We start from the raw sequence: 14148 nt of genomic DNA, 5'->3' as shown, positions 1-14148 counted from the left end.
ATTGACCTTTGATCTCACACGAGGTGATAACACCGCTTTCGTCTAGCTTTGTCGCCATCCCAACATCTCTCTCGCCCGCAACCTCAAGACGCAAATGCCGGCCTCCAGGGACCTTGTCGTGTATCTGTTTGAGCTCAAACTGGAACCTTGTGTCCTCTATGCTGGTGTCGTGCACGCTGGTTATCTGAGCATCTCCGATGGCGTTCTGCGTGAGGCAAGTCCACAGCAACAGGAACGAGCTCACCACCATCATCGACGACGCCACATGCAGCCACATGCTTGTTGTTGATTGACTAATTCTTTTGTGTGGTTATTTTTCGAGATACAGAAGCTCACCCTTTTCCATCTGGTCTTCTGGGCTCATCTAATCACCAACTTTTAAGATGTGCCACCCCCGATAGATTAGCCCTTCATGGGGCAGAGCGAGGAAGAGAAGAAAAGCCGGGGCTGCGCCACAAATGCAAAAATACGCCGATCGGCGTTTGTGGCGCAGTGAGAGACATTCCAGGTTCCACAGAGTCGGGATACGTAACCTAACAATACAGTAGCTATACAGAAGATATGGACGATATGCTCAGACAGCATTGCTGTAGGCAGCATCGACAGGTTTGTCCATGATGGCGGCGTGGAAGAGGACCAACACAGCCGTGATGAGAGACAACCAGAAGACGGTGGACAAAGGACTGCAGAAAAAGAAAACCGGGATGTTGATGGTGAGAAGGATCGAGTACCAGACGTTTCTGTGTAAGCGGAAGAATCTCAAGCTGAGCTCGTCGCTGTTGCCGTATGCTTTCTGGACGAAGTAGACGATGACCAGCTCCACGAAGACGAAGAGGAAGAATGGTATGTTGGTGAAGATACAGTAGAGGAAGAAAAGGAAGGCGAGGGCCGTGTAGTTGGAGGCAAAGTAGGAATGATTGTATGTGACTCTTTGCTGGAAGTCGAAGATGCTCTTGGGTATAGACATTCTCGAGAAGTCGAAAAAGTCGTCCACCTTTTTCATGGATTTTATGTTGCTCATGAAGGTGGAAGAAGTGCCCGTCTTTGGTAAATAGAAGATGCATTGGGAGCGAGGTTAAGATGTTAGTACTTGCTTCTATTGGTTCAGCCGTGATAGCTGCTGTGGAGCGGAAAAGAGAGCTGTTGCAACTTGTCCCGGTAACCAATCACTTACCTTGAGCTTATCGAAGTCGAAATTGTCGGTGAAAGACGTGAACTGGGTAGGCACAAAGTTCGACATCGTGGTCTGTTTGTACGTGTATGTGTTTATATGTGCGGGAGGCTGGAGTGCAAACGTCGTTCTCTCCAGACGGATGATACCAACACTAACAACAACGGGTGCCTGCTGTTCTCTCAGATCAACCACCGGCCGCAATAATGCGTGCACCACCCTGAATATTTTTGGCGCCATGATAATCGGGGCGCGTGGCACACGAAAACGGCTCGCAGTGTGAAGGCTACATTTGCACAGGATACTCTCATCAGCTATTGACCTATAACGTTTAGAAAAAGTGTAAGAAAGGTAAGCGCAGTGGCTACCCAATGTTGCCCATCTTGTTACCACTCCCCTTCTTGTTGGAGTCGGTGAAGTCGTCCCACTCTCTTAAGCGGCGCGTTTCCTTGTTCTGCCACTCGTAATCGTCCTCGTCGATCTCGGGCTCCTCCTCCTTTGGTTTCACCATACCACCGTTCTGTAGCTCCTGCTCAACCAACTCCTCAACAGTCATTGACGGCAACACTTGACCGGTCCCAAAGACCTTATTTTGTAACTCCTTTCTCTGTTTGTCTGAGCTGACGATTGTGAAAGGACGCAAAACCTTGCCCTCTTTGCTGAGAAGCTTTTTGTCGTTATCCGAGAACTCGAGCTTGTCTGTGTACCCCTTATCGAAGATCGAGCCTTTGTTTTGGCTTTTCCTGGAATCCTTGTCTTCCGTTTCAGGGCTGATAAGCTTCATGCCCTCGATATTGAGCTGTTCCAGATCATCGCCCGATCCCTGTACATTTGTCAACATTTCTCTCTCCATGGCGTTACTCTCGAGCAAACTGACAGATTCAACCACCGCAAGCAGTAGCTGGTCTATCCGAACCTTTCTGACAACCTCATCGTCAAATTTTCCTACCATGTCATCGGTATCCCCGATAAGTTTCACCTTTTGCCCCAATGCCTTTTCAAGATTCCATTTGTCTATCTTCATGTCTCTACGGGCCATAGGACCTGCACCTTTAAAATTGATCAGCTCCAATTCGTTCAGCTTTACAAATCCTTTCGTTCCGTGGCTGGAAATTTCACGCTGTCTGATATCTGAATACGCTGTGATCCATTTGTATATTCCCTTGAACTTCTCATCTTCCTCCCCGAGAGAATCTCCAATCTTTAAATCTAGCACAACCAATGAGACAAACTTCCATATCATCGACTCCACTATCTGAAGGGTGACTAGCCTCAGCCGGTTACGCTTTGCAGGCTCTGCATCAACTCCCAACTGGGAGCTTACGGCATTTGAATCAATAAATTTTCCATGCTTGTACGAGACAAGTAAGTATGCCAATGAAGAAGTGGACACTTCATCAAGCGTCTCATTTTCAGAAAACAGGTCAGCTTTTTCTATAAGATTAGATAGTTCAATGAACTCGTTATGAATTTTTCTAAATTGCTCAAACGTCAATCTCCCTTGCACATTCTTCAAGTCAGCATTCAACGTTTTATACTTGGACGCTATTGAATTCTGTTCCATGATATCAAAAGTCCGCTTTCTTTTACAACGTCTGCTCCAGTTCCTCGTCTGTGTCAAGTTCAAACATCAAGTGGACACAATTACTGAGTTTTCGCCTTTCGGTTAATATATTTTGTTCAGATGGTCCACATCTGACATCGATAAATTCTTCGATACCACATCACGTAATCGCGTACTATATAATTTTTCTAATTTTCGTTCATAACATATTTTAAATGGAATTTATCATAAAGCTGTGATGGATAACCTAAAGAAAAAAGGAAAACAAAAGGGAGAAACCACAAAACTATAAATAAAAGAAAAAAGTTGGAATAGATATAAGTAATAAGACACAAATGGTTTTTTGGGGGAAAAATATATATACACATATAATCAATTTTCTACCTTGATTCTTTTTTCAATGTGACCTGCATTGACGGCTTCATCGTTACTTGCCTGACGCTTTTCGCCACTGAATTCGGAATTCATCTTTAAGTTAACCTGTTGTTGGTTTTGAAGACCCAATGAATACTCGAGGTCACGAATCTGTTTTCTATACTCTGATTCCGCCTTCTGAAACTTTGCATCGACTTCTTCAAGTTCATTGATTCGTGTCTTGTACAAATCATTCACTAGTTCCAATTCACTGATCCGTGTACGTAGTCTTTCATTTTCATCGTGAAGATTGGAGTTATTCATATTGTTGATGTTCAACAAGCTGACATCAGCACTGGCACTGGCACTACCGGGCGGGCCATGAACTTTCGAGTTTGTTTCATCGTTATTGTACATTACGCTGGAAATTCCGGGAACATTTTTAAGAGGTGGGAGTTTGTTCAGCTGTTGCTGCGACTGTGATTGTTCTAGTAGTTGATGCTGTTGAGATTGTTGAGCTTGTTGTTGTTGATGCTGTTGAGCTTGTTGAGTTTGTTGTTGCTGCTGTTGTTGTTGTTGTTGATGATGCTGATGCTGCTGAGGAAGTGGGGGTTGTTGCGTGATCGCTGTCAGTGGAGGAAGTGTGGTATGAATCTGCTCGGCAGCTTGATAATGTCGCTGCTGTTGCAAAAGATTTATACCCGCTACAGGAGAAGGCGATTTTATATCGGTGTTTGGCGGTGACAAGATATTATGCAAATGAGTTGGTTCATTGGATGAAGATTTGCCGTCGTGCTCATTGAATGAAGTTTGGGATCTAGATAACAGACCGATTGGGGGCAACTTTTCCACCATTGCAGTTGGGTTTGAAAGAGGAGTTGAGTGTGGAGAGTTCAATCTCATTCCAGGAATATAATCTGTAGAGGTTGCTTGCTGGCTCAGGATTTCTAAAGCGCCAGCTGCATTCAGCACCGCATCTCTATTCAAGTTGTTTGGAACAGAGTTCATTGAAGAAGATCTTTCGGAGGATTGAGACTGAGAAGGGGTTGGGTTTAATTTCGGAGGTGTCGTCGTGGATAACAGCAACGGTGAGGTGATTCTATTCAAATTCGAAACATACTGTGTTGGGGTGGAGGAAGGGTAATGAAGAGATTGGATATTTGTACCTTGAGACTTATTCATCCAAGCAGTTGTAGAAGCGTAGGTGTAAGGAGTTCCAGGAGGCAAGTTCTGAGTGGCCTGGCCTCTTGGCAAAAGTGGTAGTAGGTTTGGAGAAGTGATATTACCATTAACACCATCACTGTGATTCAGCTGTTTTGATTTGTTGGTTTTAGCAGCTTTACTAGGTTGGTCTTTGGAATCACTCTTGGTCGATCTCTTCGATTTGGAATTCTTCGTATTCGGTTTGTACTGTTTTGGCAAAAACTTCGACGAGATCTTGTTATTGCTCGAATTGTTGATGCTCTGCATCCCGTTTTGGTTTGGAAGGTTACTTCCGTTGGAAGGCAAAGCTGGTGAAGAGTGGTTGCCGCTGGTGGAGTTGTTATTGTTGTTGTTGTTATTGTTGTTGATGTTGGTGTTATTGTGGGTGCCATTCAGCACATTTGAGCCATTGACATCCTTTGCCTTCAACTCAGGTGTGTTTGGTGACGACTTGTTGTTGTGCTTGACTCTATTTCTTGACTTGATGACATCACTCTTCAAGGAAATCGGTCTTGGACGTCCGTGCAGTTTCAAAAACAAACCGCAAGCGTTACACAAAACCTGGCCTGTTTCATCTCTTCTCCACAACGGAGTCGTCTGGGTCTTACAGTTCTTACATGTCGGGGTGGACATGTTCTGTTTTGTTGTTGTGGAACCGTTCGACTGTGTTGTCGTGGTGGTTTTGGCATTGGGGACAATGTGGTCCAAGTCTTTCTTGGAGCCGTCTTCGCTGGAGGAGTTGTTGTCCTGATTCGAGCCCGATGGCGACAGGTGTTGGGAGTGCGTCTCAGGAAATTGCGGTTCATCTCTGAACTCGTCCTTCACCGAGACTTCAGACTTGATTGTAGGCTGTGAATGCTGGTGGCTGTTGGCATGGTTCGACCGTGGCGACTGCTGCGACGCAGCAGGTGCAGCTGGCGCAGCGCCAGAGGATCCAGATGGCACTGAGAACGGTGGCAGGTGGATCGCAGTGCCTGGAGCCTGAGCAGGGGCAGTAGCCTGGGGGCCCGAGGGGGCCATAACGACAGGGGGTAAGGCGGGGTTCTGGCCCGGATTGCCAGAGTCGATACTAGTAGAAGCCAGATGTTCCATGTTTGACGACGAGGCCTTCAGCATGCTCGACGGGTCGGCGTGTCTCAGACTTGGAGTTCTTCTTTTTTTTCGGTCTCCCCTTTTGAGTGAGTCCTTCTGAGAGACAGCAAAGACAAATCAAAAGCGAAAAGCGCCGGTTGGGAAGGGCAGAGCTATGCACGGCACGTGTGGCGGTGCTTCAGCGGTTCGCTGGATACGTGGACGTGTGTAGGTGGGTGGGAAAGAGCAGGACACACACAGAAGCAGTCCAGATAACGCTGTGTGGTGTGCTGAAAAATGACGTAGATAAGAATGAGGGCGTGGGTGCAGCTGAGAACGGTGTCCGGGCGGCAGCTAGGTAGCGTGTGTATGTAGAGGCACAGATAAGCAGCCCAAAGGTGGTGGCGATACAGCAATGCAGGGTGTACACGAAGCAACAACGCAGCAAAGCAGTTCAGAAGCAACCGCAACAGCACTGGCAGACGCAGATGAGAGTGGACAGCACTCCAGATAAAAAAGATATGAAAAAAAAAACTGGAAAACCGTCAATATCAAATCGCCAACCAGGGTGATAGCGCTGGAAAAAAAAAGGGTCGCTCGGTTGATTGGGGGAGGCACAGCGTGGTCATATGCTGTTGTGAGAGAGCACCGCAGCATGCGACTGCGACACTGAAAAAATTTTATCTCGGCATTTCGCATTACGACTTTTTTCTTTCCGGCATTTCTCATTTCTGGAGATTTTCATTTTCGCATTTGGACGGATTTTCCGGCTCTTTGCAGGGATGGACTACACAGGGCAAGGGCCGATGATGGGGGAGGAGGGGTGAGGAGGGGTGAGGAGGGGGGAAGGCATTGAGGGGTCGTGTAAAGCTGTCAGATACTGATGGCAGGATAAAAAGCGGCAGAGGCGGAAAGAACGGGCAGATAAGCGGGCGGGGGCGGAGAGCGTATGTGGAAAGCGTGCCAGCTGCGTCGGCGACGCAGCGGGCAGAAGGAGGGTTATCTGCACGATAAGGCGCATGTCTGATTTTCCACAGCACAGAAAGGTGCATATCGGCACATGAGGAGAGAAAGAAGGCGTTACGTGGCCGTTCCCGGAGGGAATTAGTAATAGTGGGACGTTGCGGGCAGACGGAGGGGGCAGGAGGGGGCAGGAGGCTCCGGCGGGTGGGGCGCTATGGCACGGTGGGCCGGTGGGCACACGCAGCTGTAGAGGGCAGAAGGGGAGACCCGGAGTCGGGAGAGCAGAGCAGAGCAGAGCACAGCAGATGATAGCAGCAAGCTGCGCCGGACGGAAACACGTCCGCATCCGGAGGGCGGGTGTGTATCTGGTGACAACGCCCCACACATGTGCCGGCAGGGATCTGCCACACCCGTTATTGGCTGGCACGCCAGCCTGGCCAACCCTTAAACCCCCCATGCCCCATCATCGCTCACCCAGTGCTTATCCCTGCTGCTGCTGCCCCGCTCGCTCCGGCACGCGGACGATAAGGATGAAAACTCGCCGAAACGGTTAGCCCGGAAGGACGGGGAGAGCACGCTGCGCAAATAGGCGGAAACGGAAAGGTAGAACGAAAGACGTGACGAGACGGCTGGCCGGTGCACGGGTGTGCGCGGGGGAGAGGGCGCCGGGAGGCAACATGAATGTGGCGGCAGGGCAGGTGCACCTGCCGAATGCGGCAATTTGAAAATCCTCGTTCCCGGGGATGCCCTCGGGCACACGTTTCGGCACCCTGGGGCAGCCAGTGCCCCTTTCTTCCCCCCTCACACGGTGGCAGGTCCTCCTTTGACGAGGAATACAAATACGTTTGTTCCTCTTCTTCTCCGTCCTCTTCTTCCCTCCCCCGTTTCTGCTTCGGGTCTGTCTGGTCTTGGGGCTGTTTTCTCTTCTCAGGTCACTCACTCTCGATACTGTTTGAGTAATCGCTGTTCTTTAGTAAAAAAACATCTTTGCTATCCTGCTTTCAATATTCTAAAAGATCCAAAAAGACAAAATGGTTGCTATTAAGAATCTTGTCTCTACCTCGCTATTAACTTCTGTTGCCCTCGCCGGAGAGGCTCCTTACAACTCGGACTCCAAGAAGAAGGCTGTGGCAAGAGCACATCTCGACAAGGGTCTAGTGAAGGGTATCATCGAGTTCACGGCCAAGAGCGGCGTTGTTGACGTCCACTTGGACGTCACCGGGTTGCCTCCAAACGCAGGTCCTTTCCAATACCACATTCTTGACTCGCAGGTGAGCGAAAAGGGCAACTGTGAGGACGGTGGAAGCACCTTGAACCCTTACGACGCGCACTACAAAACTTGCGACGACCTCGACAATGATGCCCTCTGTTCCGTGGGTGACTTGTCCGGTAAGCACGGTTACATCAACACCACCTGTTTTGAAACCAGATACACCGACCCATACCTCTCCTTGAACCCAAACAACAAGGCTTTTGTTGGTAGTAAATCGTTGGTCATCACTGACCAGAACAACAAGAAGATATCCTGTGGTAACATCAAGTTGAAGAGACACAGTAAAATGACTAGAGATGAGTCTTCCGACTATGTCCTGCACGACGAGTTGATCCATGAGCCATACAACAACTCCACCAACTCTTCCAACTACAACTACGAAGAAGAGACTTCAACCTATGACTCCGGATCAAACTCTTTATACGTTTCTGGTTTGATTGGTGTCTTGGCAGGTGGTTTGTCAGCCCTTATTTAGAGTAGAAACATTATATCTTTTTTCTTCCATCAATACAACACAACTGAAAAACGGTAATAACTCCGATGGCAAGACGCACTGGCTAGCAGTCCCCTACTCTTTCTGTACAGACTCCATTCCGAAAGGTGGATCGTGTTTAGATTTGTAAAAAACGAATGCAACTCTATGTGTATGTCCGAAAAAAACGTGTGGCCGGATGACGTAAGAGACAAATCGATACATCCCCGTCATGGTCCTTTCGGGCTGTTCCAGAAAAAGAAGAAGCGAGAAACCTATCCACACATCTGGCTTGGCTTGCGCATGCAGGACATGTTGCGATTCATGTCCTACCCGTCCTTAAAATGTGTTGAACTCTCTTTTTTTGCGGTCAATTGCTTTCTCCTCATCCTGTTAGATTTGTACACATTTGCTTGTCTACAATAGCAGCCATATCTGCTTGTTGCCACTACCTCCAGCATGACTATCTTTGTTGCATCATTGTAAGTATTTCAATGCCGTCATCGATTCGTTAACGGAGTAGAGAGATACCTGTTTTCCTGAGTTCTCCCCTAAAGGGGGGACGAATGAACGTCGTTGTGCACTACGCACTTACAAAACCATGCAAATCTCCTCCAGAGGTTGTCATTGATCCGAAACACCGCTCCTTGCAAGTACTAACATCATCTTTCTCATCAAGATTTTTACCGTACACCGTTCATTTCGAACTCAAGCCCGAGGATGCTGCGGATATGGGTGGTAACGAGTTTTTGGGGGATATATTTGAACCAATTCGGAAAGAGGTGCCAAAACCGGACATCAACCCTTCTTTGAGAAGATCGTCCAACCTCAGCACGAACGATGATGACGAGTCGAACCTCTCCATCATCCAGGCCCTATCCCACAACGTATCTTCGTCCAACCTCTCCATTGACTCCAACCAAGACACCTACTTGGACAGCAGCAACTTCAACGGAAACATCGATGATGACACAGACTCGATATCCTCAACCAGTAGCATTGTTGTTCCAAGACCAAAGCCAGTTGGGGCTCTTACCGAGCAGGTTCCACCGGCCTCTCCCAGCCCATTATTGGGTCATCATCTCCCTCAACATCCGCACGGCCTTCACACCTCGAGTAACGTTTCCCATCTCAGCAACAACTCGAACCAAAATGTGTCCGTCCAAGACTTCTTCTTCAACAACCCGCATAAGACCAAAATGACCTTGAGCTCCACTTCCCTCGACGACGTGAACTCCTTGGGAAACATACACAGCTCACCTTACGCAGAGAAACTGGTACCTACTAGCTTGGGTCCAACACCAAGCCAGCCCCAAGCAGGCCGTAGTCCCTATGGACAATTACAGGGGACTCCGACTCTTGTTAAACCAAAGGCCATGTTGAGAAACGTGACCCCACAACCTCTAGTCAACGAGGTTCTTCCAAAGAAACCCTTTCTCGAACCAAAACTCTCGAGTATGAGAATCAATCGGACACATCATTCGAGCTTGAGAAACCTGAAAACAGCTTCCATTCTTTCGTTGGATAAGAAGATCGGTGTTGGTGCCTCAAGTGCTGAACTAGAGGGGCAACCAAGCAATGATGGATCCGATCCACTCCAGCAAAAGAACATCATGGACACTTACAATTACGATTCTGTTTCTGGTAACTACACCGATTTGCTACAGAAAGAAGAGGATGAAGTGATGAAGATCACCAAAGATTGCAATAGAATCGTACCATTTGGTGGGTTTTCAAGGCGCCATAAATTTGCAGAGGATATGGACGATCTTTTCAATACTTCACCTTGGAAAGTCGTAGAATTTGACAAAGGAAATGGAAGTTTGATCAACTCTATCGAGTCTGCCAGAGACAGCAATTTAGGAGATTTTACGTGGATTGGGACGATATCGATCCCGTCAAACATTGTTCCGGAAAATATAAAAGCAGATATTACCGATGAATTAGAAGACAATTATAACTCTAACGTTATTTTTCTTGATGATGAAGTTTTTCAAGGCCACTATAAGTCGTTCTGTAAACAAATTCTTTGGCCTATTTTCCATTATCAAATTCCTGACAATCCTAAATCCAACGCTTTTGAAAACCATTCCTGGAAGTACTACGAACAACTCAACCAAATGTATGCTAACAAAATTGCTGAAAAATACAAGAAGGGTGATATCATTTGGGTTCATGATTACCATTTGATGCTATTACCCCTCATGCTAAGAAAGCTAATTCCTGATGCTAGAATTGCCTTCTTCTTGCATATCAGTTTTCCTTCCAGTGAAGTATTTCGTTGCTTAGCACAGAGGAAAAGGATTTTAGAAGGTATGCTAGGCGCAGATTGTATCACTTTCCAGAACGAAGAATATATGGCTCATTTCTTGCAAAGTTCTAATAGGTTGTTGCTAGCAGATTTCAATTCAACTGGAGTGTACTATAATGACAGGTTAACAACAGTCTCTTACAATGCTATCGGATTGAACTTCAAACATCTGGATACCCAATTGAAGTCAAGCGTTGTGAAAAATTGGAAGAATTTAATTGAAGAAAGATGGCCAAACAAAAAGTTGATTGTTAGTAGGGATAAAATAGATCAAATTAGAGGATTGAAGGAAAAGTTACTAGCTTATGAGAGGTTTTTAGACGACCATCCAGAATATATAAGTGAAACAATTTTGATTCTGATTTGTGTTCAAAGTGGATCAACTGATGAGGACTATAAGAACGAGCTTTTGGCCATCACTGAAAGAATAAATTCCAAAACTAAAAACATTTCAATTGATCAACCTGTTATTCTTTTGAATCAGGATATTGAGTTTGAGCAATACCTTGCATTGCTGAGCGAAGCAAATGTTTTTATTGTGTCAACCTTAAGAGAAGGAATGAATTTAACATGCCATGAATTTATTTGTGCGTCAGAAAAATTACATTCACCATTAATTTTGAGTGAATTTGTTGGGTCTGCTTCTGTTTTGACCAAGGGTCCGCTGCTTTCAAATCCTTATAATATTCGTCAAGTATCAGGCCAAATCTATCAATGCTTAAACATGTTGGATGATGAAAAGATTGAAAGATGGAATAGCTCATTCCAACAGATTTTGAATAATGATTCTGAGACCTGGGTAAGGAAATGCCTCCTTGATATTGAAAATGCGTATGCCAATTCAAAATCTCTTCAGTCATATAATACCCTTGAACCATTGACAAAGAAAGCCTATGAGAGCGCCTTGAGTTCTATTTCTGATACCGATGGTAAAAGGTTATATGTTTTGAATCTTGATGATTTGACCGCAAACTTAGAAATTCATGGACAGACAATTCATTCTTATCAACAACAATTGATACATAAGACTTTAACCAACCTATCAGCTGACCCTAATAATTACGTTTACATTTTCAGTATTTTCCAAAGATCAGAATTGCTGAGATTGTACAGACGGGTACCAGATATAGGGTTGATTGCAGAAAACGGAGGAATAATAAAGCCTCCAAAATCTGGTGATTGGTTTACGGTTGTTGATGAATCAGAAAAAGCGTGGATTCCAACTGTGGTTGATATAATCAAAGCTTTTTGTGAACGTCTCCCAGGTTCTTATTATGAAGCCGAAGAATGCACTGTGATGTTCCATACAGAAACCACTATCGATATCGATATAGATTACAAGAATGGTTTGATTGGAGATTTAATCACACATATCAATGAGTTGTTTGAGAAGGATTTCAATGTGCATGCGAGTTTGAAAAGTGGAATACTAATCGTAAAGGAGATGAACTTGATAACTCGGGCCTTGGAATTTATTATGGAGCAGAATAAAGGGAACGAGAATTTACAAAAACTACCTTCAACAGCATCGGCATTTACTTCCCCTGTGTTTCAGGCCAGAGGCTCTTCAATCGCACATTCCCCTGGCCCAATTTCACCTATCGAATTAACTAAGACTAGTAGCTCAGGTTTGACTTCAAATTCTTCGTCAGAGAAGTGTTATGATTTTATCTTTGCCTGTGGTGCAACAACCCAAATTGACGAAGAAATATTCAGTTATTTCAATAGCATCAAAGAATACTCAGACTCTGTCGAAGTTGGGGAGATTGTCACTGTGTGTGTTGGACAAACTGGTAAAAGTAGAACATGTGCCAAATATTCGCTTAAAGGTATCAACAATTTGATAAACTTCCTCAATTAAATAGAGAGTTTGTCCTGCAAATACAAAGACTACAGTTAGTCATAAATGTTTCTTTTACATAGATTTTGTATTTATTTTAATTTGACTTTTACACATCAACTATCTTTTCCTTTCGTACCCATAACCTCCTCTCTTGGAATTACTCTGTCTTCCATTTTTGTAGTACCACTCGGAATCGTAATCATAGTAACCATCGTACAGTCTGCTATCCATATATTCGTTTGAATTTGAGTTTGGAATATATGTATTCTTCGAGCTCATATTAGGATGTGTACGTGGTCTTTTTGTTTTGTGGTTTGAGTAAAAGAGATCTTGAGAATCATAAGCAGTTTTTCCACGACTTTTAGCTTTGGTCGAAGACGATCTGTTTGAGGGTTTTTGTTTGGTAGGAGGTGGATGACTCTTGTTGGCAGCTTTTGTGATACCTGCTTCCCTAAAAGTGCATAATTCGTACAAATTTTCCATTTCATCAATGATTGGTTTATCTCCAACTTCATCGTATGGCTGTAGTGTGTCGTATATGTATTCGAACTCCGCCAATTTTATAGTCCCAGATGGACGTTCCACTTCCCAAAGAGTTTCTTTACCTCTCTTCTGCCTTTCCCTGTCGGCTTCTATTCTTTGCAAAATTAGGCTTTGGGTGAGTGATAATATATTGGAGTTCGATGGTGTTTGAGAAGACACGTTTCCCGGGGTCTTGGCGGGGGTCTTACCTGGAGTTTTAGCAGGAGTCTTGGCAGTGGCTCCATCTTCCGTATTCTTTACGCTCGTGTTGAAAATCGTAGGGCTAGAAGTGTTGTTGATGTTTGCCCCGGAGTTAGGAATTTTACTAGTTGATTCCATTGGCTTGATATGAAAGGGATCATCCAAGTAGTCTATCAACAAGAACTCGTATTCACTTTGCTTTCTTTTTTTTATTATAAAGTCCCATGCTGCTATGAGTCCCTGGTTGATTTTCTCAGGTATGTAATTGTCTTCTAACTGTTGTTGATGAGAATCATCAGTTGCTTTTGGGCTAGAGTTAACATAGTCATCCACATGACTTGATTTTGTTGGTTCCACATTCTCCATGTACATGCTCTTCTCGTCAAAGTAAAGACCCCTTTTAACATTGTCAATATCTGTTTCAGTGAGTAAGTTGCTGTTGTATTTTTTTTGGAATTGTGCAAGAACTTGAAGATTGAAGAGTTTGGAAATGTGCACCAACATGCTGTAGCAAAAAGGCAAGTTCGCCAAAGTCCTGATGTCCGACCTTTTTGGCACACCAGCTTCAGCACCAGCAATACTCGAGTCTGTCACATTCGATGGCGTTTCCGGTAGCACATACTGCAAGATCTTGTGCAAGTCCGATATTATGAGAAATGCGTAGTTGAAAATTATGTCATTGTCCTTGTATTTTGGCTCTGTAGTAACCAGGGTAAGGAAGTCGTCAATGAACTGAAAAAAGTTGAGTCTTTTATTGATGTCTAGTTTCGGAAGCACGTCTAGTAGTGCCGGGTATAGGTCTTCTTGTGTAACATAGTTTCGTATCAAAAAATTGCATATTTCGAAAGACGCCTGTTTGGACGAGTTTAGCCCCATCAAAAGCCCCGTAAGTTGCATCTGCAACTCAAATGAGTCCATGGTGTTCCTTCTTTTTTGACTGCAGACTTCCAACTTCTTCTGCGTGCGTCTACTGACTCTTCTGCAACCTCTTTTTTTCTTGCTCTATTTCCTTTCCTCCTTCTGTTTGAATCATCATCTTTTCCAGTGGTGACAATTTCATGGCGCTCAGTGGCTAAGTCAATCGCATGGTGCACGGATTTTCCATCTGGTGTGGTTTTCTTCTTTTTTTTCTTGTCTTCTCAGCCAGAGTGAAAAATTCAGCATCTAGAGGAAGAAGGGAAGGTTTGCCCCATTTCTTTG

General features: G+C 45.0%; 6 protein-coding genes across 6 annotated transcripts; 2 read left to right on the top strand and 4 right to left on the bottom strand.

Moving 5' to 3' along the window:
- Positions 1-306: 306 nt before the first annotated feature.
- PICMEDRAFT_17301 (hypothetical protein) lies at positions 307-1404 on the bottom strand. The gene is made up of 2 exons (XM_019161537.1): positions 1175-1404; positions 307-1042 (listed from the first exon to the last, which is right to left on the bottom strand). Exons 1-2 carry the CDS (start codon positions 1238-1240, stop codon positions 575-577), a joined length of 534 nt encoding a protein of 177 aa, XP_019017183.1. The 5' UTR covers positions 1241-1404; the 3' UTR covers positions 307-574.
- PICMEDRAFT_17299 (hypothetical protein) lies at positions 1391-2806 on the bottom strand. The gene has a single exon (XM_019161536.1). The coding sequence runs from the start codon at positions 2733-2735 to the stop codon at positions 1536-1538; it is 1200 nt and encodes a 399-aa protein (XP_019017182.1). The 5' UTR covers positions 2736-2806; the 3' UTR covers positions 1391-1535.
- Positions 2807-3005: 199 nt separating this feature from the next.
- Positions 3006-5852, bottom strand: PICMEDRAFT_17298 (hypothetical protein). Its single transcript, XM_019161535.1, has one exon. The coding sequence runs from the start codon at positions 5382-5384 to the stop codon at positions 3108-3110; it is 2277 nt and encodes a 758-aa protein (XP_019017181.1). The 5' UTR covers positions 5385-5852; the 3' UTR covers positions 3006-3107.
- Positions 5853-7405: 1553 nt separating this feature from the next.
- PICMEDRAFT_28158 (hypothetical protein) lies at positions 7406-7870 on the top strand (the record flags this gene model as incomplete). Its single annotated transcript, XM_019162534.1, has 1 exon — positions 7406-7870. A coding segment is annotated over one exon (465 nt), but the record flags the coding sequence as incomplete, so codon positions are not given.
- A 574-nt stretch (positions 7871-8444) lies between these two features.
- On the top strand, positions 8445-12285 carry PICMEDRAFT_17296 (hypothetical protein). Its single transcript, XM_019161534.1, has 2 exons — positions 8445-8553; positions 8751-12285. Exons 1-2 carry the CDS (start codon positions 8531-8533, stop codon positions 12241-12243), a joined length of 3516 nt encoding a protein of 1171 aa, XP_019017179.1. The 5' UTR covers positions 8445-8530; the 3' UTR covers positions 12244-12285.
- A 57-nt stretch (positions 12286-12342) lies between these two features.
- On the bottom strand, positions 12343-13866 carry PICMEDRAFT_12503 (hypothetical protein; the record flags this gene model as incomplete). Its single annotated transcript, XM_019159937.1, has 1 exon — positions 12343-13866. The coding sequence occupies one exon, from the start codon at positions 13864-13866 to the stop codon at positions 12343-12345; it is 1524 nt and encodes a 507-aa protein (XP_019017178.1).
- Positions 13867-14148: the final 282 nt, after the last annotated feature.

The sequence above is a fragment of the Pichia membranifaciens genome, assembly GCF_001661235.1.
Source record: "Pichia membranifaciens NRRL Y-2026 unplaced genomic scaffold PICMEscaffold_4, whole genome shotgun sequence".
NCBI classification, from domain to species: domain Eukaryota; kingdom Fungi; phylum Ascomycota; class Pichiomycetes; order Pichiales; family Pichiaceae; genus Pichia; species Pichia membranifaciens.
Note: the sequence above shows the minus strand (reverse complement) of the source record. Positions and strands in the feature narration are given on the sequence as shown.